The 26103-nt window shown below is 35.3% G+C and overlaps 1 protein-coding gene across 1 annotated transcript in view; it reads left to right on the top strand.

Annotated features, from left to right (window-relative positions):
• Positions 1–26103, top strand: part of DDX46 (DEAD-box helicase 46) — a gene marked incomplete in the record, with an annotated part of 2009097 nt that overhangs the window by 1134021 nt on the left and 848973 nt on the right. The window contains 1 exon segment of the mRNA XM_044069232.1: positions 23908–24072. Within this exon segment, the coding sequence (XP_043925167.1) occupies positions 23908–24072 (165 nt within the window).

Raw genomic sequence — 26103 nt, 5'->3', positions numbered from 1 at the left:
AAATTCCATTATTATCTAAACCATAACCACAGTCGAAACTACCATTACAGGTATCGGGAGGTATAAGTGCAATAGTTTTGTCAAACATTGTACATTCCTTTGTTGCATCTAATGGGGTTGCCTCTCCCTTGCAATGGAGGGCGTGACAAAATATGTCAATCTCTTTTTATTAAGAGCAAATTTACACCACCTAATCACCCCACTATTGATATATTTGATAAAGTAGTGACTAGGGAAATTTACAATGAATATAATCAATTGAAAAATATGAAGGAATATCAAAATTTGACACAAGAAGAGATTACATTATTATATGCTTTAAAGGAGGATAGTTCTATTAGAATAATGAAACCCGACAAAGGGGGTGGTATTGCCGTATATGACAATATAAATTACATTCAGAAGATTTATAATATATTGTATTCTACTGGTAATTATGAAACAGTCTCTAGGAATGAGCTATATATAGCATACCAAAGAATAGATTCGTATATAGAAGAATACCTATTGGATGCTAGAATCACTGAAGTAATTTACAAGTTTATTAAAGTTGTTCATCCTAAATTAGCTACTATGGTAGGTATCCCCAAGACACACAAAGATACCAAAGATCCCCCTTTGAGACCAATAGTTTCAGGAAGTTATTCTAAAACCTTCCAAATAGGGAAATTTATAGATGTGGTGCTCAAAAATGTATACACCTTTATACCTCACATGGTCAAGGACTCCTGGTGCTTTTTATCTCAGTACCCAGTGAAGGATCTTGATAGCAGCAGCCCCTTTTTTGTCACAATTGATGTGATTGACCTTTTTTCATGTATTCCCAAGGAAGAAGGTCTGGAAGCCTTCACGAATAGCTTGACAAGACGTACTGATTTAGAATGGGATACTATTTGTTTGATTGCTGAACTGATGGCACTAGTATTAAATTTCATCTATTTTGAAGGTGAACTCTTTAGACAGATTAGAGGTGTTGCTATGGGGGCAGCATGTGCCCCCATTTATGCCAATTTGGTTATGTTAAACTGGGAGGACAATGTGTTATTTAAGAGTAAGCATTATCAATACGTCCGATATTATTCCAGATTTTTGGACGATATATATATCACATGGCAAGGTGGTGAAGATACATTACTTGAATTTATTGAGTTCATTAATAATAGTAGTGACTTTTTGAAATTTACTTATACTTATGACTCCAAGAGTTTGCCATACCTTGATACTCATATAACACACGATAAAGGGAAAGTATATTCTAAAATTCACAGGAAACCTACTTTTTCCAATAATTACCTGGATTATTCCAGTTGCCATCCTCCCAATGTCAAATATAATGTGTTCAAAGGCCAATGTATACGAGCAGCCAGAATGGTTTCAGAATTGGATGAGTTACATAAGGAATTAACTCAAATCAAAGAATTTTTTAGTCAAAGAGGTTACCCTTTGAATATGATGGAAGAAGTGGCGTCATATGTAGTCAGTCAATGGGGCATCAAGTATAAACCTTTATTGGGTTCTGGTGAAATTCAAAACAATCCCATCCTTAATGAATACGGTGTCAACCCAAGTTTTCAACGAGCTTGTATAATACCATATTGTATAGGTGCAGATAATATTAAGAAGATCATTTACAAATTCTGGCACTTGATAAGCAGTGAACAGGCTTTGGTTAATGTTTTAGGTATGAAACCTATATTTGTTTATAGGATGGGATGTAATTTGAAAAAATTACTTGAACAACACAATAGGAAAAAAGGCGTATGTTTGAAAAGTTCCAGGAAGACTATTAGTAGAAAGTGTGGATTTTGTAACTACTGTAACTATATGTCCAGTGAAGATAAGATATATTTAAAAAATGGACATAACAGTATTATAGCTTGTAAACCTGGCAATTGCAACACCAAACAGGTTATATACTTGGCCAAGTGTGATGCTTGTCCAGCGTTCTATGTAGGTAGAACTGAACACTATTTGAAAAAACGTATTTATGATCATAAGTATTGCATCAGGACTAAGGATACAACAAATGCTTTATATAGACATATAGAGGCATCGGGAGAACAACATACTTTCAAATTTGCAATTTTAGAGGTGATTTTACATGATCCCAGGGGAGGTGATTCTAAAAGCCTCCTGGCATTTAGAGAAACATGGTGGCAATTATATCTTGATGCCACCAATCCACCTGGTCTAAATGACTGTATTTCAATAAAATCACTACTTTTTTAATTTTTTAAGCTTTTAGTGTATATATATTATATATCACATTTTTTAGAATAATTTATATATTTATTTTAACAGAAAACATTTTTATTATTGATATAAGTCATTACTCATTAATTCATTTATCAATTCATTTGTCATAGTTATATAATAAAAAAGTAGCACAAGAGCAAAAGCAAGGGTCAAATCTTATATTCAAAGCCAGATACTTTTATTAGTAAAACAATGGATAAGCGCTTTCGCTAAAAAATAGCTTCATCAGATCACAATGTTTGCTTAACATAGACAGTTTAAATACTAAAGCACATGGTGAGCACAATTCAAATGAACCAATCATCATCACACATCAATTAGTTCACTTAACATTTAAAGCAGCAAATACAAAAGTATATCAGTGCATTCATTACTGGTACTAATCATATAAAAAAATATATATATATATAAAAATATATATATAAAAAACTAACTCCATTTAAAAAAGTACATCCTTTGAATGCAACAAATGATAGTATAAAACTTTAATAAAAGTTTTCTTGTTAAAATGCATTATAAAAATTATTTATATATATCTATTACAATTTAAAAATGACTAAATATTCTCATATCTTTATGTGTCTTCGTTTTCTATGTACAGGTTTGATAGAGACTTTGTCATTTAGTCCTGAGCCTCTATCTGCTCTTAGCAAAATAATCCAGTTGTTTTCCTTTTCCTCTGTATATGTCATTATGTTACCTCCTCTTGCATTAGGTTCTATTACTTCTAGTACCCTAAATTGAAATTCATGTTGAGTGTTGTGTAAGACAGTATGCTTGGCTAAAGCATTCTGTGTATTACTTTTTCTGATGTTATAAATATGCTCTCTTATCCTGTCACGTAGTGGGCGGTTCGTCTTACCCACATAAAATGATGAACTTATTTTGCAAACTGCCAGGTAAACAACGTTAGGTGTCATACAATTCGCATGTGTTCTAAAATAAAATGTTTTACCATTATCTGGATGGATAAATGTGGTATTGCTGTCAATATAACAACAAAAATTACAATGACCACATTTTTCTGTATGTCCTGAACTAACATGCTGTATAGCTTTCTTAGGATAACAGAGGAGTCTTTTAAGTTGTTTCTGTTCCTATATATAAAGAGGGTTCTTTGCCAACTATGTTAGAAATCTCTTCATCAGCCTTTAGTATATCCCAATGTTTACATATGATATTCTTGACTTCAAATAAGTCTGTTGTATAACTTGTTGCAAATTTGACATTCAAGGGTGTTGAAGAAATATCAGTTCTAATGATATCCTGTACTGGACCAAAATAAGGTTTACCTCTAGCATCACGTGAATTGAGGGCTTCAGTAGTGTATTGATCTATTTCACTAATTTTGTAGCCCCTATTCTTTAATCTATTTAAGTAAACATGACAGATCTTTTTCTAAGCCTATTTCTGGATTTAGCCTAGAACATCTTAAAGATTGTCCTTTAATTATATTTTTAAAATGTGGGGTGGGTGCATACTTGTTCTATGTAGTAACATGTTGCTGTGACAAGGTTTCGATATACCCCTGTGTTGATGAGACCATTGTGTAACCTTTCTACATAAACATCTAGGAACACCACTTTCTCATAGGAGTATTGCATAGTGAATTTCAAACAATTTGTCAAGCTATTCATGATGTTTAAAAACTTTTCTAAGTTATCTACTGTTCCATTCCATAGAAAAAAGACATCGTCTACAAATCTACGAAAGAAGATGACATATTCCTTAAAAAACTTTTCTTTAAACAAAACTTCTTGTTCCCAAAATGCTAGAAACATGTTGGCGTAGCTGTTGTCACAAGGAGTGCCCATTGCTACGCCTTCATGTTGCTTAAAAATCTTATCAAACATAAACATGTTATTATAAAGCACAAGTTCAAGAAAATGGACAATCAGATCTATCAACAATTCAGAATAGTCACTACATTCTTTTAAATAATTAAGTGACAAAAGTTAAACCTAGTTCATTGGGTATTACAGTGAACAAGGACTGTATATCTAGGGTGACAAAATAACAAGCATTAATATTGTCACAATATGTGATGCATTCATAGAGGTCTACCAAAAATTGCTTTGTGTCACGTAAGACAAATTTATTTTTATTCAAAATGGGTCTTAAATGCTTCTCTATGAATACTGATAAATGTTCAGTAACCCACCCTCTTCCAGATACAATGGGCCTCATTGGTGGGTTACTTAAGTCTTTATGTAACTTAGGAAGTCCATAAATTAGAGGCAACATTGGTTTCTCAACCATAAGGTATTCATAGATATTTCTATCAATTAAATTACTTTTGTAAATATCAGTAAGGGTATCAAATACATACCTACAGGTGTCATGAACATCTGATGTATTAATGATACCATAAAATTTGTCTTGTAACATATCATGCATAGCATTCATGTAATGTTCTTTGTCCAGGACAACAACACCAGAACCTTTATCTGCTGGCCTAACTACAATATTCTTATTTAATTGCAGGTTATTCAAGCTTTTTCTTTCATTGAATGTTAAATTATCTGATTTCTTTAATTTATTATATGTCTTAGTTTCATAGTAGTGATGCAACTCTTCCTCAGTTACTTTCAAAAAAGCTTCTATCATCTCTTTGTTAAGTAAGGGCCTGAATTATATACCAAAGACAACTGGCTGCCTTACTGATACAATTATGGATTTAAGAATATTTTGTAGAAATTTAATGTTGAAATATAATTTCAGGGATAAGGATAGCACTGTCAGAGAAGGCCCTATATTCAAGAATCTTAGTGATTATGTACCCGTAAATCACCCTCTAGTAGAGGCTTTTTTGAAAGTAACTGAGGAAGAGTTGCATCACTACTATGAAACTAAGACATATAATAAATCAGATAATTTAACATTCAATGAAAGAAAAAGCTTGAATAACCTGCAATTAAATAAGAATATTATAGTTAGGCCAGCAGATAAAGGTTCTGGTGTTGTTGTCCTGGACAAAGAACATTACATGAATGCTATGCATGATATGTTACAAGACAAATTTTATGGTATCATTAATACATCAGATGTTCATGACACCTGTAGGTATGTATTTGATACCCTTACTGATATTTACAAAAGTAATTTAATTGATAGAAATACCTATGAATACCTTATGGTTGAGAAACCAATGTTGCCTCTAATTTATGGACTTCCTAAGTTACATAAAGACTTAAGTAACCCACCAATGAGGCCCATTGTATCTGGAAGAGGGTGGGTTACTGAACATTTATCAGTATTCATAGAGAAGCATTTAAGACCCATTTTGAATAAAAATAAATTTGTCTTACGTGACAAAGCAATTTTTGGTAGACCTCTATAAATGCATCACATATTGTGACAATATTAATGCTTGTTATTTTGTCACCCTAGATATACAGTCCTTGTTCACTGTAATACCCAATGAACTAGGTTTAACTTTTGTCACAAATTATTTAAAAGAATGTAGTGACTATTCTGAATTGTTGATAGATCTGATTGTCCATTTTCTTGAACTTGTGCTTTATAATAACATGTTTATGTTTGATGATAAGATTTTTAAGCAACATGAAGGCGTAGCAATGGGCACTCCTTGTGCCAACAGCTACGCCAACATGTTTCTAGCATTTTGGGAACAAGAAGTTTTGTTTAAAGAAAAGTTTTTAAGGAATATGTCATCTTCTTTTCAGAGATTTGTAGACTATGTCTTTTTCTATGGAATGGAACAGTAGATAACTTAGAAAAGTTTTTAAACATCATGAATAGCTTGACAAATTGTTTGAAATTCACTATGCAATACTCCTATGAGAAAGTGGTGTTCCTAGATGTTTATGTAGAAAGGTTACACAATGGTCTCATCAACACAGGGGTATATCGGAAACCTTGTCACAGCAACATGTTACTACATAGAACAAGTATGCACCCACCCCACATTTTTAAAAATATAATTAAAGGACAATCTTTAAGATGTTCTAGGCTAAATCCGTCAGAAATAGGCTTAGAAAAAGATCTGTCATGTTTACGAAATAGATTAAAGAATAGGGGCTACAAAATTAGTGAAATAGATCAATACACTACTGAAGCCCTCAATTCACGTGATGCTAGAGGTAAACCTTATTTTGGTCCAGTACAAGATATCATTAGAACTGATATTTCTTCGACACCCTTGAATGTCAAATTTGCAACAAGTTATACAACAGACTTATTTGAAGTCAAGAATATCATATGTAAACATTGGGATATACTAAAGGCTGATGAAGAGATTTCTAACATAGTTGGCAAAGAACCCTCTTTATATATAGGAACAGAAACAACTTAAAAGACTCCTCTGTTATCCTAAGAAAGCTATACAGCATGTTAGTTCAGGACATACAGAAAAATGTGGTCATTGTAATTTTGTTGTTATATTGACAGCAATACCACATTTATCCATCCAGATAATGGTAAAACATTTTATTTTAGAACACATGCTTGTATGACACCTAACGTTGTTTACCTGGCAGTTTGCAAAATATGTTCATCATTTTATGTGGGTAAGACGAACCGCCACGTGACAGGATAAGAGAGCATATTTATAACATCAGAAAAAGTAATACACAGAATGCTTTAGCCAAGCACACTGTCTTACACAACACTCAACATGAATTTCAATTTAGGGTACTAGAAGTAATAGAACCTAATGCAAGAGGAGGTAACATAATGACATATACAGAGGAAAAGGAAAACAACTGGATTATTTTGCTAAGAGCAGATAGAGGCTCAGGACTAAATGACAAAGTCTCTATCAAACCTGTACTTAGAAAACGAAGACACATAAAGATATGAGAATATTTAGTCATTTTTAAATTGTAATAGATATATATAAATAATTTTTATAATGCATTTTAACAAGAAAACTTTTATTAAAGTTTTATACTATCATTTGTTGTATTCAAAGGATGCACTTTTTTAAATGGAGTTAGTTTTTTATATATATATTTTTATATATATATATATATTTTTTTTTATATGATTAGTAGCAGTAATGAATGCACTGATATACTTTTGTATTTGCTGCTTTAAATGTTAAGTGAACTAATTGATGTGTGATGATGATTGGTTCATTTGAATTGTACTCACCATGTGCTTTAGTATTTAAACTGTCTATGTTAAGCAAACATTGTGATCTGATGAAGCTATTTTTTAGCGAAAGCGCTTATCCATTGTTTTACTAATAAAAGTATCTGGCTTTGAATATAAGATTTGACCCTTGCTTTTGCTCTTGTGCTACATTTTTTATTATATATTTACTGGTTGTTTCCACAAGAGCATTTACCAGTGAGAGCAGTATTTTGGATTTTTTGATTTGTCATAGTTGTTCAAATAATTGATCACACTACATTTTTTATTTTGCATTCATATTGCCCTTCAGAGTTTTGAGGCACTAATGCTATTTTAAAGTTTTAATTAATTGTTTAGTGTATATAAGTTAATAACTAGATGTATAGTAGAACATACATATTTTTATTTGATATTTATAATATATATTTATTGATTATTTAATTTATATATATATATTACATACATCACACTTTATAATGTAATACTTTTATGTTCATGTATTACAATTATGTTTGTTAACAATTATACACGTGATAGTTTTAGTCCACAAACTTTCGAGGTAATAATATGAAGTTAGAATTTACTGATAAGATTTTTATTGATAAGTTTTTATTTATTTATACATACTGATATATGGCAACAGTTGCCACTATTCAGCTTATATTGTTATAGAATAAATTTTCTTAGGTAACATCCATTGTTTTTTCAGATAATATTCTTTATGATTTAGTCCTATAGTGTCTGTCTAAGTTATTACATTTTGTCCTTCTATATATTCATATTAACGTTAAGTCGTACATGAGTAATTCATATCACGTATGTGAATACACTACGTTAGGGTTACTGTAGGTGTTTCAGTGATATTCACTTTACACTTACACTTATGCTTCATTGTTTTATATTTATGTAATACCCTTTGATAGTGTTATGTTTCACATCAAGTTCTACATCATGATCTACATTATATTATTTTGTATTAGTCATGTTGAAGTACAATCTTCATTCAAATAGATTGCGCTATTGTTTGTAGTATTGTACCTTTAAAGAACAATTAACTTTTGGCGCCAAAGAACTTATTTAAAGAGTGAATGAATGAGATTTATTAGTTCTGAGGAAGACCAGATATCTGGTTGAAAGCGCTAAACTCCGTGATACTTTTGGCGTTTTTTATTTTGTGTACGTTAAATATATGGTGTCAGTTGGCTGATGTGCTGTTTTTACATCTGTGTTACAGCCTTTGCAGTCTCGTCCGTGTATTTTTATGTTTTATTGGCGTTGTGTGGATTAATAAATTGTGTGAACAACATTTTCTCGTGGTCACTGGGTCGATCAAGCGCTTATTGGTGGAACCGAAGCTTGTTGGTACTGTTTTCATTTATATTTTCTGATGTCGAACACTACTTTGGACACCACCAGCGTGGAGGCTAGCAGTTTGCCAGAGAAAGAGATCCTTATGCCAGCGGCGAGCACCAGCAAAGTTATGAATGGTGCAGTCAATTCTGATAACCTTCAGGCTGAGTTATGCGCATTGAAAGGTGAAGTAAAACAATTGACTGCGCTAGTTTTTAAATTGTTATCTAGCGATACTAAATCTGAGACACAAGGCACCCTGCATACGCACACAGAAGCCTGTCATGGTCTAGATGTTAAGACACGTACACAATTTACTACAAATAAGTTATTGGCGTCTAAGAATAATCCGTTGATTGGGACTAAGAAGGGACAAAAAGCTTTTACTATATTGAATGTATCAGGTGAAGCTAATGGTTCAACTTCTGATAACGATGCAGAGCATTCCAATGATGGTTTGGACATACCTAACGGTCAAAGATCACGCCACAACAGTCGTACTAAAGGGTTAGATATTACTGCACCTTTATCTAGCAGCAATATCAATATTTCCGACTTTACTTTTGATTTTTCCCCATATGACTTAGACTTTGGGGCGAAGAGAATAGGTACCAAACCTAAGAGAATGCCTCCGATTAAAACATATTCTGCAGCTGTTGAACCTATTCATGTACAAAAGACTAAGGGTCATACAGAGAGTTCACAACCCTTACAACCATCTGATGTACGGAAAGACAGACTCAATCTATTCAATCAATTTTTAACATTTGATTTTGAAGTAGATAATGTGAATGATATGGACAAAGTTTTACATACACAAGAAGAAAGTAAAAAAGAGACTAGTAGTTTGAAGTCTGTGATTTTTTTGATGGGTAAAAAATTAAAGACCATTAATGGTCTCAAAGTAGATAACATGTATTTACAAAAGTGTATGGATTTTAAAATTGTCCCAAAAGGTTTAAGATTTTTCAAACTACCTATGGGCATTGATTTGACAGACACAGGTAAAAATGAATTTAATAGTTTATTTGATGAATGTGGTTTTAAATATATTAGATTATTGATGAAATTTTATGATGAAAGATTAAGTAAATTAATTCAAGAAGTTGATGATCTAAACACTATGATTGTGAATGACTTACTATTCAAGGATTGGGAGAAATTGTATAACAAACAATACATAGAAGCAGGTAAATGGGCTTCTACTCTCTGTAAACGCAAAAATGATAAAATGATGAGAGACAAAAATCAGTATCAACAACAATTGGCATATATTTGGCCTAAGAAACGGAATTTCCCTATGAGAGAATGATACAACAAGGGGACTTATTTTAGTCAAGAGAGCAATGATGTAGGGGGGGATTACCAAGATTTTGAAGATTATGGTGAATATAACAGTACACAGGGTTTTCAAAAATACCCGAGAAACAAAAATCCACCATATCAGAAAACATATCAAAAATCTTATGTAAGGGGGAATGCATGGGAGAGGCAACCCCATTAGATGCAACAAAGGAATGTACAATGTTTGACGAAATTATTGCACTTATACCTCCCAATACCTGTAATGGTAGTTTCGACTGTGGTTATGGTTTAGATAATAATGGAATTTTAACTGAAGACAATATTTATACTTATCGTAATTTTAAAATATTTAATTATTCAAAATTGCATATCGATAAGGTACATTTTATGTTATTTGAGAGAGGTATGAAATACATCCCAAATCCTAGATTTAATTTAACTGATGTTTTAATTGATTTTAAGAAATATATAAGGAAAATTAACTTAGAAGTTTTTTATAAGGACAAGATTATACACAAAGACAATGGAGGGGGTGACAAAATATGTCAATCTCTTTTTATTAAGAGCAAGTTTACACCACCTAATCACCCCACTATTGATATATTTGATAAAGTAGTGACTAGGGAAATTTACAATGAATATAATCAATTGAAAAATACGAAGGAATATCAAAATTTGACACAGGAAGAGATTACATTATTATATGCTTTAAAGGAGGATAGTTCTATTAGAATAATGAAACCCGACAAAGGGGGTGGTATTGCCATATATGACAATATAAATTACATTCAGAAGATTTATAATATATTGTATTCTACTGGTAATTATGAAACAGTCTCTAGGAATGAGCTATATATAGCATACCAAAGAATAGATTCGTATATAGAAGAATACCTATTGGATGCTAGAATCACTGAAGTAATTTACAAGTTTATTAAAGTTGTTCATCCTAAATTAGCTACTATGGTAGGTATCCCCAAGACGCACAAAGATACCAAAGATCCCCCTTTGAGACCAATAGTTTCAGGAAGTTATTCTAAAACCTTCCAAATAGGGAAATTTATAGATGTGGTGCTCAAAAATGTATACACCTTTATACCTCACATGGTCAAGGACTCCTGGTGCTTTTATCTCAGTACTCAGTGAAGGATCTTGATAGCAGCAGCCCCTTTTTTGTCACAATTGATGTGATTGACCTTTTTTCATGTATTCCCAAGGAAGAAGGTCTGGAAGCCTTCACGAATAGCTTGACAAGACATACTGATTTAGAATGGGATACTATTTGTTTGATTGCTGAACTGATGGCACTAGTATTAGACAATAATTTCATCTATTTTGAAGGTGAACTCTTTAGACAGATTAGAGGTGTTGCTATGGGGGCAGCATGTGCCCCCATTTATGCCAATTTGGTTATGTTAAACTGGGAGGACAATGTGTTATTTAAGAGTAAGCATTATCAATACGTCCGATATTATTCCAGATTTTTGGACGATATATATATCATATGGCAAGGTGGTGAAGATACATTACTTGAATTTATTGAGTTCATTAATAATAGTAGTGACTTTTTGAAATTTACTTATACTTATGACTCCAAGGGTTTGCCATACCTTGATACTCATATAACACACGATAAAAAGAAAGTATATTCTAAAATTCACAGGAAACCTACTTTTTCCAATAATTACCTGGATTATTCCAGTTGCCATCCTCCCAATGTCAAATATAATGTGTTCAAAGGCCAATGTATACGAGCAGCCAGAATGGTTTCAGAATTGGATGAATTACATAAGGAATTAACTCAAATCAAAGAATTTTTTAGTCAAAGAGGTTACCCTTTCAATATGATGGAAGAAGTGGCGTCATATGTAGTCAGTCAATGGGGCATCAAGTATAAACCTTTATTGGGTTCTGGTGAAATTCAAAACAATCCCATCCTTAATGAATACGGTGTCAACCCAAGTTTTCAACGAGCTTGTATAATACCATATTGTATAGGTGCAGATAATATTAAGAAGATCATTTACAAATTCTGGCACTTGATAAGCAGTGAACAGGCTTTGGTTAATGTTTTAGGCATGAAACCTATATTTGTTTATAGGATGGGATGTAATTTGAAAAAATTACTTGAACAACACAATAGGAAAAAAGGCGTATGTTTGAAAAGTTCCAGGAAGACTATTAGTTGAAAGTGTGGATTTTGTAACTACTGTAACTATATGTCCAGTGAAGATAAGATATATTTAAAAAATGGACATAACAGTATTATAGCTTGTAAACCTGGCAATTGCAACACCAAACAGGTTATATACTTGGCCAAGTGTGATGCTTGTCCAGCGTTCTATGTAGGTAGAACTGAACGCTATTTGAAAAAACGTATTTATGATCATATGTATTGCATCAGGACTAAGGATACAACAAATGCTTTACATAGACATATAGAGGCATCGGGAGAACAACATACTTTCAAATTTGCAATTTTAGAGGTGATTTTAAATGATCCCAGGGGAGGTGATTCTAAAAGCCTCCTGGCATTTAGAGAAACATGGTGGCAATTATATCTTGATGCCACCAATCCACCTGGTCTAAATGACTGTATTTCAATAAAATCACTACTTTTTTAATTTTTTAAGCTTTTAGTGTATATATATTATATATCACATTTTTTAGAATAATTTATATATTTATTTTAACAGAAAACTTTTATTATTGATATAAGTCATTACTCATTAATTCATTTATCAATTCATTTGTCATAGTTGTTCAAATAATTGATCACACTACATTTTTTATTTTGCATTCATATTGCACTTCAGAGTTTTGAGGCACTAATGCTATTTTAAAGTTTTAATTAATTGTTTAGTGTATATAAGTTAATAACTAGATGTATAGTAGAACATACATATTTTTATTTGATATTTATAATATATATTTATTGATTATTTATTTAATTTATATATATATTACATACATCACACTTTATAATGTAATACTTTTATGTTCATGTATTACAATTATGTTTGTTAACAATTATACACGTGATAGTTTTAGTCCACAAACTTTCGAGGTAATAATATGAAGTTAGAATTTACTGATAAGATTTTATTGATAAGCTTTTATTTATTTATACATACTGATATATGGCAACAGTTGCCACTATTCAGCTTATATTGTTATAGAATAAATTTTCTTAGGTAACATCCATTGTTTTTTCAGATAATATTCTTTATGATTTAGTCCTATAATGTCTGTCTAAGTTATTACATTTTGTCCTTCTATATATTCATATTAACGTTAAGTCGTACATGAGTAATTCATATCACGTATGTGAATACACTACGTTAGGGTTACTGTAGGTGTTTCAGTGATATTCACTTTACACTTACACTTATGCTTCATTGTTTTATATTTATGTAATACCCTTTGATAGTATTATGTTTCACATCAAGTTCTACATCATGATCTACATTATATTATTTTGTATTAGTCATGTTGAAGTACAATCTTCATTCAAATAGATTGCGCTATTGTTTGTAGTATTGTACCTTTAAAGAACAATTAACTTTTGGCGCCAAAGAACTTATTTAAAGAGTGAATGAATGAGATTTATTAGTTCTGAGGAAGACCAGATATCTGGTTGAAAGCGCTAAACTCCGTGATACTTTTGGCGTTTTTAATTTTGTGTACGTTAAATATATGGTGTCAGTTGGCTGATGTGCTGTTTTTACATCTGTGTTACAGCCTTTGCAGTCTCGTCCGTGTATTTTTATGTTTTATTGGCGTTGTGTGGATTAATAAATTGTGTGAACAACAACATTTTCTCGTGGTCACTTGGTCGAACAAGCGCTTATTGGTGGAACCGAAGCTTGTTGGTATTGTTTCAGAAGAGAACTGATTTGAAATGGAAAATCTGTCTACGTGCTTTAGGAAAAATTAAGAGTACTGAATAAACCCACAAAGATTCCTAATCTTTAGGATTATTTAAATTATTCAGTTTCAGTAAAATTTACCAAGTTCTTTAAGTGTTTTGCAAAGGATTTTATTCTAAGTTCATTGTTTGCAGTGATGTTTGTTTTGTCTGTCACCCTGTCAGTGGCGGCTGGTGACTTTGAATCAAAGGGGGGCTGCAGGAGACAGCTGAACGGGTGTGGTCAATGGGAAGGGGTGTGGCCAACTTGAAAGGGGAGGAGCTATGCTCAAAACCACAAAAACTAACTTTAAATATGCTGCCCTGGGTGCCAAGCCGTCATTATGATAGGGTTGCCACCTTCATTCATGGCTAAAACTGGAGCCAAGCCACGCCCCTCGCGTCACCAGTAGCCCCGCCCGCCCCACCCCCTCTCCCACCAACATACCGCCTATTTTGTCATGTCACGACAGCATCACTCAACGGGAACGCCCTCTTTTTTCGTTCCCGCCGCCTGCTTTTGGCTGATTTGCTATGCTTTTCTATAAAAAAAGCATAGTAAATCAGCCGATTTACAAACTCCGATAGTCTGTTTCCTTTTTGAAACAGAATACCGGAGTTTGTACAGTGTTTTCCGGACTACCGGAGAATCAGTTTGATTTCCTGATAGTCTGGAAAAAAAACGGAGGGGTGGCAAGCCTACATTATGAGAGTCCGGTCAAGACAAAAATAAGTGTAGAAGAATAAAAATATTTCAATGCATTGGCTGCATGACAGCTTACTTAATATCTAGATGGAAACAAAAGGTTGTGAGGCATGAAAAAATAAATTACTTTTTAAATACATTACTGGAATGCCAGTCAAAATCAAGTATAACAAAAACAAGGAGCACTCAACTCAAACCACTTCTCCTTGCACTGCAGTTCTAATTATAATTTATATTCAGCTTTATTAAAGTACCAAGTAACATGCTGAAAGTAGAAATCTCTGTGATGTCCCCACTTGTAAAAATGTTTCTTATCCAAAAAAAGACCTGCTGCCTGACAACTACCTACTTGTTTCATGGGGAAAACATGATCAAAGTAAAAAATGAAAAGCAAACAAGAAACAAGCTCAAGATACATTGCGTAAAGGATTACTGTACAGGTTATGGACCACACATGATTGGCATTCTGTTTAGTTTACGGGTAAAGCCTGTAGGGATGACTGGAAGTCTCCAACAAGTGTAATGAGCTTTTTAAAATAATGTAATCCTGTCCTTCAATATCCAAGGCTTATACATTATCTAGTTAAGTATTCTCTGCATGGCAACAACAGAAAGGCTTTCAATGTTGGCAATTCTTTAACATTATGCTTATTAAAGCTTACTTGCATCTTAAGATCTCAGACAAACTTACCTTATGGTCATTAAAGCATTGCTACTTAAACACAGAGCAACAGGCACTTTCTGAGTTGTTGTTGTTTGTTTTTTGGCTTTTTCCCGGTAAGGGGTCACCACAGCGGAACTCCGGTCCGCTAATGATTGGCAGTAGATTTTTACGAAACGCCGAGGTGCCAGCTCGACGCCCAACCTTCAATGAAGGCATGCCCATTTACGCACGCATGTCTTTTGCATGCTACCCAACCGCGGAGAGGACATGCAGACTCCACACAGAAGGCACTCCCAAGCCAAGGCAAGAATCGAACGGGAGAACCTCTTGCTGTGAGGTAACAACGCTACTGCTGTACCACCGTGGAATTATAACAGGCACTTTCTGAGTAATAAGCATGAATCAACAGTACAAAAATATGACAGAAACCAGGCCATTCTGCAAAATCAAGGACAGATGAAAAGCCACTCTAGTACTTGTGTCTACCTTGGATGGGGTTACACACTGCGCATTTACACTGCATAACTACTCCTTGCCTTGCTTGGACACATCCAGAGTCACTACATGGGGGAGTGGGGTGCAACAAGTATGTCACAATTTGAAATGTCTCCGGCTGACTGTGATGGCCCTGACACATTTGTCATACCTCTCAACCTCAGAGCAAGAACTCTGGACAAAGCCATACATAGAAGTGGGACAAAGGCCCAAAAATAAGGACAATTTTTAAATATTGCTCTTATAAACTTAGACAGATAATAGAATAGGTCTTGCATTAGTATGAATTTTCTGAAGGGTATGAAATCTGAAACTCAAATGTCTGTCATTATTTTCTAACTTTAGTCTTTAATGATTTGTCACTAATTTGCCAAAAAAAAAATTATGAAAAATGGACCAAAAACGTGATGCAAAAATATAAAATAGCCACACAGTACAGCTGGGAACCTGTCAAAGAAGGGACACTTTAATATTAGTACTGCTAACTTGTGCAGCTGACAAAATAAAAGAATCTACATGCATTTCTGAAATAAAAGTTATCTATAACTTTGATTATTACAGTTATTTATTAATTGTAAACCCTCCATGTTTTCTTCCAAAATTTCTATTTTGCAGAGGGATTATTAGGGGGAAGAGCAACATTTTGAGCCAATATCGGGGACAGTTGAGAGGTTGACTATGCCCAATTCTATAAAGCAATTTATTTGCATGTACCTCTCAACCTGTTAATGCAATAAATCTGGACAAGGCCAAATATAACGGGGGAACATATAAACAGTACTAAAAATTGCTCTTGTATAAACTGAGACAGTTGATAGAATAACAGGTCTTACTTTAGCATGCATTTTTCTGAAGGTTATGAAGCCTGAAACTCAGTGTATCGTTATTTAGTGACTTAATTCCTAAATGGTTTGCCAGAAAACCACACATTTTATAAGGTACAAACCAAAAATAAGAAGCAAAAATCTATTCATTCTTTGAAAATCTGGACAGTTGGGAGGTATAGTTCAGCTGGGCCCGTCTGAGTTTGCCGCCCTTCCCCCTCACAAAATCATGGTCAAATGGAGCCTCTGCAGACATTCCAATGATCCATTACATGGCTATTTCACTCCATTTACCATACGGCCTTACATCTATGATGATTTGGACTTCATGTGAAAGTTTTATTTTGCATTTTACAGCACAAACACTAAGACATCTGCTAAACAAAGCAATGCAGTCTCACAATGAAAACAGACTTAGCATTAAAACTTCTCTGCCCTTGAAACTCACATTCATTGAAACAGCATTGAAACTCACATTGAAAGAAAATACATTTTGCCAGTGGCAGATGAAGATTAATTTTGGGCTGTTTTCAAATCATAGGCCCCTTGCATATGAAACATACTCTCGTGCTCTTTGATACACCTTCCTGATTGTACTAAATTATATTCCTTGTACAATACAGTGCAGTTGTTAGAGTGCGTTTTAAATTTGTTTTGAACGTTTTTCCAGTAAGCAATGAAACAAAACGCATGCACCAATAAAGGCAAAACTGCCCAGTTCAGAACATTTCCATTATAAAAGTCTACTCAAACTTCTATAGTCCACCATTATCAGTAATTATGCACAATTCTACAGTCCACCATTATCAGTAAATATGCACAATTCTACAGTCCACCATTATCAGTAAATATGCGCAATTCTACAGTCCATTATCAGTAAATATGCAATCTCTGAAGAAGTAAAAGTCATCTAAATAATTTCACATTAAAGAAATTTGTAACTAATGAAGAGGTTGCTGCTAGCAAACACCTTTATATTTCATGGTTTCATCGAAAAATAAAGTGTGTGTTGCCCTTGAGGAATAAATTGCCTATATTACATTAAAAAAATGATAAGCTAGTAATATTGCAAGAGGAAATGGATGGCAAACTGATAACAGGCTCATACTTAGTATCTTCACCAAGGAGGACATTCTCAGTACGGCAGCATCCACCCCTTGTGGGAGTAGAACCTACAGCCTTCTGCATCAAAAGCAAGTATACAACCTGTTGTGCTATTAACAGTGCAAGCCGACTCAGCATAAGCAGCACTAAACTTCTCTTCCCCTGCAGCTCCCAGCTCTTTGTAAAATCTACTCAATACTCAACTGCATCTCAACTTCGCAGCACAAGAAATCTGGAAAAAGCCAAAATGTATTGGGGGGGGGGGGTTCAAAAGCCCAAAAACCAGGGACACGTTAAACATTGCTTGTATAATCTTGGAAAGTTGCTAGAATAAAATGCTGTGTTACCACCATACATTTTACTGCCAAGATCCCTGTGCAAAACAGTCAGAGCAACATATCACTACACCAGATCAGCTGCTTTGTGAAAGAGAAATGCTGTGTTACCACCATACATTTTTACTGCCAAGGTCCCTGTGCAAAACAGTCAGAGCAACATACCACTACACCATATCAGCTGCTTTGTGAGAGAGAGGAAGACTGAAACTTAAATGGCTATCACTTAGTGAATTCAGTTCTCACCATAGCTGTCAACCTCTTAGTACAGAACACCTGGACAAAGCAAGTAATGAGGGAATACAGCCCTCAAACATATTCAGTGAATTCAGTTCTTGCCCATAGCTATCAACCTTAGCACAAAAAACCTGGACGAAGCCAATAATGGGGGAATACAGTCCCAAAAATAGGGGCAAATTTAAAATAGTCATCTTATAAACTTAGAAAATTGCTAGAATAAAAGGTTGTGTTACTATGTATTTTCTGAAGAATATGAAGTCTGAAATTCAAATGCCTGTCAATTTTACTTCTGATGGAACAAAAACAATGTTCAGCAGAGGCCCAGAGAGAAATACTGCAGACACATGTCTTTGTAAAATGGCAGGACACCAGAGCAAATCCACACAAACACAGGGAGGAGATGCAGACTCTACACAGAAGGCACCCCAGCCAAGAATCAAACCAGAAAACCTATAGCTGTGAGGCAACAATGCTACCACTTCACCATCAAATATGTAAGGAATTAAACATTCAGAAACCTGAAGTCTGAAATTCAAATGCCTATCAATTTTATTTAACATTTGTTAACCAGGACAGTCTGACTTGGAACAAAAAAACAATTTTCAGCAGAGGCCCAGGAAGAAATAATGCAGGCATGTCTTTGTAACATGGGAGGACACAAAAGCAAACCCACACAAACACAGGGAGAAGATGCAGACCCCACACAGAAGGCACCCCAGCCAAGAATCAAACCTGAGAACCTGTAGCTGTGAGGCAACAATGCTCACTGCACCATCAAATATCAAGCATTTAAACATTTAGAAACCACAGATATGAGGAACAGAACAGATCAAATATGAGGCAAAAATCTGCAAATTTTTTTACAAATGGTGGTGGGTAGGGAATTCAGGCCCTTAACACCTGCATACAAGGTACAGGGTTCAAGCCTGAGGTATTCCCTACCACACCACCATGAGTCTGCTCTAGCCACCAGTATATAGCAACTGGGGCATTTCACACACACACACACACACACACACACACACACACACACACACACCTACCTCCACTTTGCCTGCTTACCTTGTCGCCGATATCCGAACAGCCCCACCGACGAGCCAAATACCTGCTCCCTTGCCGCCGATATCTGAACAGTCCCTTTGCCAGTATTCCTTGCAGTCCAAATCCGCGATTGGTCCTGCCTGCCGCTGCTGCAGTCCGGAGTGCCTCCGTTTTGTGACGTCACCGCCGCACAGACTGCTGGGCATCTTGGGGCTGAAATGCCTTTCCCCCTATCTAGACTGCTGAGAAAGCAGTCTGAGAGCGTGTGCGCATGCGTACACTTCCGGGAATTTACAGTTTTTGATTCGGTGTTTCTCTGTTCTATTTTTATTTGTTTTTAGGTGGGAGGGCTGGAGTCCTATAGCACGAGCTGCCCCTGCACCCAGTTAAAATCTTACACTCAAATCAAATTTACCTTGAAATTGTTTAGTAAAATATGTAAGCAGTATTTAGCAAGTTTAGCTCCAAGCCCTATTTAGCAGTGTGTTTGCTAATGTAAATAGTCTATTTTAATATTCAGTGATGACCATAACAAAAATTCCTTTTTTGTTGTTGTTGTTTTGTCTTTAGGCTTTTCCCGGTTAGGGGTCGCCACAGCGGAACTCCAGTCCGCTAATGATTTTCAGTAGATTTTCACGAATGCCGAGGTGCCAGCTCGACGTCCAACCTTCAACGAAGGCACGCCCATTTACACATGTCTTTCAAACTCCCACCCAACCGTGGGGAGGACATGCAGACTCCACACAGAAGGTACTCCCCACACTCCAGCCGAGAATCGAACGGGAGAGCCTTTTGCTGTGAGGCAACAATGCTACCGCTGCATGTGTTACTAGATCGATTTGTTATCTAAATCAGAATGTAATTATTCTTCCATAAAACTGTTACTCCTTTTTTTTTCTTTTTAAAGGAGGAGTTTACAAAAACAATGTAGTTCTGAAGTCCAAACCCTTTTACATTCTCTTTAAAGAGGTGTGAGTTCCTTGTAGATTGGGCAACATCAGCATTATTCACCTCACCACCTGGCTTCCCCTTATGCTAGGATGTCCCTTCCACTTGCAGTATCAAACCCAAGTCTTATGAAGTTGTAATACTATTTAGTCAACAGGGGGGGGGTCAAAAGTGTTTGGCTGGGGATACAGGAGCTAGTTAAGCAAAAATAGGACTCTTAAAAGAAGAAACCCGAGACAAGTACATTGGCAAACAGGGATTAAACCCTGAGTATGACCCAGGTAACCTGTACTTGATTAAGCCTCACTGGACTTGTGGTTGTTTACAGGCCGCGGTGGTTCAGCGGTTAGCGTTGTCGCCTCACAGCAAGAGGCTCTCCCGTTCGATTCTCGGCTGGAGCGCCTTCTGTGTGGAGTCTGCATGTCCTCCCCGTGGTCGAGTGATGTATAAAGACATGCAAGTATGTGCATGCATGAATGGGTGTGCCTTCTTTGAAGGTTGGGTGTTGGGCTGGCAACTTGGCACCGTAAAAATCCATTGCCGATCATTAGCGGACTGGAGTTCCACTGTGGCGACCCCTAACCGGGAAAAGCTGAAAAACATTGCTTTTGGACTTGTGGTTGTCTGGCATGCCTATATAAAAGTTGAGGGGTAAAATATGGCTGTATTATTCTGTAACCCCTCTAAAAAGGAGCAGTAGTGCTTGGGGTGATCCTGAGGCATGAATTCAACTTACCAAGCAATGAGTGTAGTAGGCTTCTTCACCTTGTGCATGATGATGGGCAGTGGCTTCTGTGGAGACATGGAATGTTGACTGCTAAAAGGGAAGACCAGAAAATTTAGAGAGGCCCTTGTTGCTGGGATGCTGGCCTGGATTGATATACACAGTCTGTATGGCTTTTGGATGACGGGGGCGAGCTTAATGATTGAATGATAAGTAGTCTCAGTTCCAGAAAAAGCCATACAAAAAAGAGAGAGAGACAAGAGAAAAGAAACCTAATGTTAACTCACTGCAGAAGGTTGCCTTGACTGCCAGTTTATATCAGTATTCTCAAATCTATTGTATACATTTAGTGAATTGTAAACAGTGTTAATTTTCTTATTAAAAACACAATATCTTTCACATTTACAGAGTAGAATCAAATGTTTTTAGCCCAAGATGGTTCAAAAAATCCTAGTAGGAAAGTGTTTGGATCTGTATTTACACACACACACACACACACACACACACACACACACACACACACACACACACACAAGATTATTTTACCTAAAAAAAACATCAATCTGGTGCACTAAGTTTTTTTTTATTTTGTTTTTTTATCTACTGTCTTGGCACGTTATAAACTGATTATTTACACCCTTTTCACAACATAAGATGTACTCAAATTCCTATAAGCCCATACTCATGCTGATCTTTCAAAACTAAATAAAAATGTTCATGCTGCAAATGCAAAACACGGACTCTGGCACCATCAGGATCACTATCTCAACTTAAACAACCCCATAACGTCAACTCTGCACTTAATTTTATAAGAAAAAAATGTAATGAAATAAAGCAAACACCGACCTCATTTTTAATCACTACATGTAAAAGAAAGTACCTTCACACATATCACTCACGCACCCACACCACACCGCTTTGCACAACTTCACCAAAAGCAGTACAACCCTCCTAAGTGAGACATCTAGAAACTAAATTTGTTCATATTAGAAGGCCAAAAGTTAGAAGAAAAATAATTCCAACTGTTTATTCGGACAATGGCATTTCTGATGAAAAGGACAGAATTTTAACTGCTAACTAAACCGTAGCAAATCATAACCTAACTCTTATAAAGTTTGAAAAATTCATAGGAAGAGGCATATGTAAAGAGAGTGAGTTAGCTTTTTAAGAGAAAACACCAATGGAACACACCATCAAAATCTTTCTAAACTGCCCTAAAGTGCTATTCAGCAGAAGGTTGGACAGTTAGTGTAATCCATTAAAGTGAATGGGAAACCGCTGCAATCTAAAAAAGTACAGAAAAAGTTAGTGAATGAAATAAATGGTTCTCTTGTGAATTATCTTGAATATAAGATTAGAAATCTTGGCTTGTGACTTGTGGCTTTACCACTCATTACAAAATTTGTTCCCTAAACCTATAGTAGAAGGTACCTTAATACATCCCAGGACTTATTTCCTGCTTTTGTGGATGTTTTATATGCGCATTTATGCATGTGTGTACTGTATGTGTCTGTACTTAGTGCCCAATACATGGAAAACAGTTGGCTACTCAGCCATGGTGGCAACCCAGTCTACAGTTTCAGCTTGGGGACCACAACATTTTTATCCCTTGTGCAAGGAACTACAGTCCTTGGATTACTCTTTTTTAATGTAAACTGAGTGGAAGGCTGCCATATCTTGAGAAAAGTTGTACTTGTTTGCTCATTTTGTGAAGAAATTCATAATTTCTTGTGTGTCTCCTCCTGTTGGACTGCAACTTGGAGACTGGACTGGGGACTCAAGCCATGGAGCAGAGCATTTTGGAATGCACCACCACTTCTTCTGCAGGCCAAGAGTTCTGCATAGATGGTACATTATTCTGGTTGTAGGAGCAGGATTTTGTTGTGGGTAAGACATAAGTGAAAATTGTTATGAAAAACGTCTGCTATTTGGATGGGACTGCACTGGGTAATTCTCATCTTCTTTTAACCTAGTCCCTGAACTTTCCACTAAATGTTTCCTATTTAGAGTGTCCATAGTACACAGACAAAACTGGTCAAGTACTGTTTGGTAGAAGCAGAAGATTTAAGGAGGTGCTGTGGGACCTAGCAAGTGGCATGTAATGGATGGAAGGACTGTAATTGCTGTATTTTGTATCCAAGTAAAATGTCAATACAAATTTTGATCCTTCACTTTTTTGTAAGATGTCATCATACCTTAAACATTTGCCCTACTGTACAGATTCATTTTTGTGCATCATTAAAAGAACTGTACAGGTTATTTGTGTCAGGATGTAGCAGTTCTCCTTTTCCTTATGGTCACACATATTATAGAACTGTTTATCCTCAAGAAACTGAAAGCCTCTGCCTTGTTTCTACTCTTTATAACCTGGGATATTGATGAGGGCTACAGTTGTGAATACCTGGCAGCCAGTAGACTTCTACATTTCTCTATCTCTCCAACCTTTTTGTTTAAACACAAGTTGATTAAGGCCCAGGAAGACAAGTTGCATTTGTGGTTCTTTATGCACTGGCTAAGCACATCAGTTTAGATTCATGGGTAATTACGTCAGTAATTATTGTTAAAGCTTCCTTTAAGTATTTATATTTAAGTGTTTATATTAGATGCAACGGGTGTATTTTTCTTAACATTTTGATTTTTGGGTTTGTTGACAGATTGTTTGATGTATCTTCATATTGCAAATTTGAAAATTAATGGGGTTTCTGATGTGACCGTTCCTTTATTTTTGTTAATGTTTGGCAGTGGTTTTACATTTTCCACTTTTTTTCTCTCTCTATCTTAACCAAGTTTTTGATTTTGTTCTCCTGAACTGCACATAGCATATAGAAGATTAACCATTAATTCCAATTTTCCTCTATGAAAAGTGGCTACATTTAATTTTAACTGTTTACTTTTTTTTTTGTAAATACAGGTTATGCGTATAATAGACAATATCAGACCAGATCGTCAAACTGTGATGTTTTCTGCTACCTTTCCAAGAGCTATGGAAGCACTTGCCCGTCGAATACTGACTAAACCTGTGGAAGTACAGGTTGGAGGTAGAAGTGTTGTGTGCTCTGATGTGGAGCAGCATGTGGTGAGTTTCTAGATTAATTTTTAAAGGGTATAGTTGTAAACCATGTTACCCACACATGAATTGGTTTAGCAATACACATATTTATGGGGACTTGATAAAATGAAGTATTAAAAGTGTAGGTTAAAAATGATGCTGTTATGGCAGCTAAGGATATGTAGGAAGATACTAAACAAAAGATAACACAAAACTGAGGAACTGGAAGCTCTTGTCTGTAGAAAATGGATAGCAAGATACAAGCTGTAAAAATGTTTTAGTTCCTTTAGTTTTATAAGCAGATCAGACCTTTTTTATTAATCAGAGAAGTCATGGATGGTAATTAATAGAGAATTAAATGACTTTGTCTGGGAGTAGAAGAGGACAAGAGTTAAGTGATAAGTTGATCCTTCCAGTACAACAAGGAGGTTTAGGACACCATTAAGGCTCTTGTATGTCACACAAGCAGAGAGCTACAATTAAAAGTGGAAAGGGATGATGATGAAGCGGGGGGGGGGGTGATTCCGTAAATAAGGAGAGAGTGGGATTTTGGATTCAGATCCTTAAGGAGAATAACAGTCCCATGATGTTATATTCGTAAAGTATACTACTAACTAAGCCAACACAGGAATGGAGAAAGAAGACTCCCTATAGGGGATGACTGCAACTAGGCATACAGAGAATAGTCAAGGGGGCTGGGATTTATTGGAGGAAGCTGGCAAAAGAACCAAGGTATTGGGAACTAATTAGAGAGCTAAAGTTAATAGAATGAGAAGAAGCCAAGACAACATTCGGACTGAAGGCTAGAGATGACCTTCTCTATCAGGGATTAATATCAGAATATTGGAAAAGAGAAAGGGATAGGGGAATCCGACCTGCACTGGTAGAGTTTTATTTGAATCTAGAACAGAAGCTGCTGTTAGCGGATAATTAGTAGGTGTTTAAAATATTGCATGATAATCAAAGGAATCAATCAGAGGAGATCAGAAAAGATTGAGAAGAGAGATTAGATAAGCAATTCACAAAGAAACAATGGGAGGACATATTTATGGCTCCCAAATATGCAACAGAGTCTAGGTGATTTAGCATTTTTCCCTAGAAGTATTTGTGTATGTAATTTTATACCCCAAGCAGATACCAAATACTTTTTACTCAGGTAGATAGAAAATGTTGGAGGTGTAATGGGATAGAAAGAGGTACCTGGGAACATGTGATCTGAAGTTGTTTTTCATTTGATCTTCAACCTGTGGGTTCGGATCCGATATCTGATCTGACTTGGATGTATACTATAACTCATTCCTTTCCATAATGCCCTGCTTTCCCTTCATCCCTCAGGTCTTGTTTGCCACATTTTCGAACAATATCGGGATTTTGATTATCCGTGCTCCTTTGTGGTTAGTGAGTAGTTTTTCTTTAGAATTTCTTTCTATCAAGTGTAGTTCTTCTTCCCCTATCCTATCTGTTGATAACTGCATGAGTCCATTTCCTTTTCTTTCTGCTTCTCTTTAAACTTTCCTTTTGCCCTTTTCCTGTGGATATACATATATATATATATATATATATATATATATATATATATATATATATATATATATATATATATATATATGTATATATATATATGGGTCTACTTGACGTGATCGAAATGTCAGTAGACTGACTTTCAAATAACCGAGACCAAAAGAGCAAAGTTTCATATGAGTGAAACTTCACTATACGACATTCAGATGACTGAACGTTTCAAATGTTGACTCTGCAGACTGAGTGGAACAGGACATCTGCTCATTTCTGCACTGTAGAGCGATTGCTGATTTGGTATATTTAATTTGCAAGAGGGTGCAGCGCCCCCTGAAAAAATGTGAAAGTAGTAAGTACGAATTGTATATGTTGAATTTAAGAATCTGTAATGAATATTCATGTCAGTGCTATAGCTACCATCATGAATATTTAGTGGAAATTTGTTTGGGGTATGTGGGTATTGGTTGGTGGGAGGGGGTATAGGTGAGGTTAGGTACATAGTTTGGTTTCATAAAATCGTAGTGTATTGTTGCTATGGTG

Source organism: Protopterus annectens, chromosome 4.part0, assembly GCF_019279795.1.
Source record: "Protopterus annectens isolate FY-2018-M chromosome 4.part0, PAN1.0, whole genome shotgun sequence".
NCBI classification, from domain to species: Eukaryota; Metazoa; Chordata; order Ceratodontiformes; family Protopteridae; genus Protopterus; species Protopterus annectens.
Note: the sequence above shows the minus strand (reverse complement) of the source record. Positions and strands in the feature narration are given on the sequence as shown.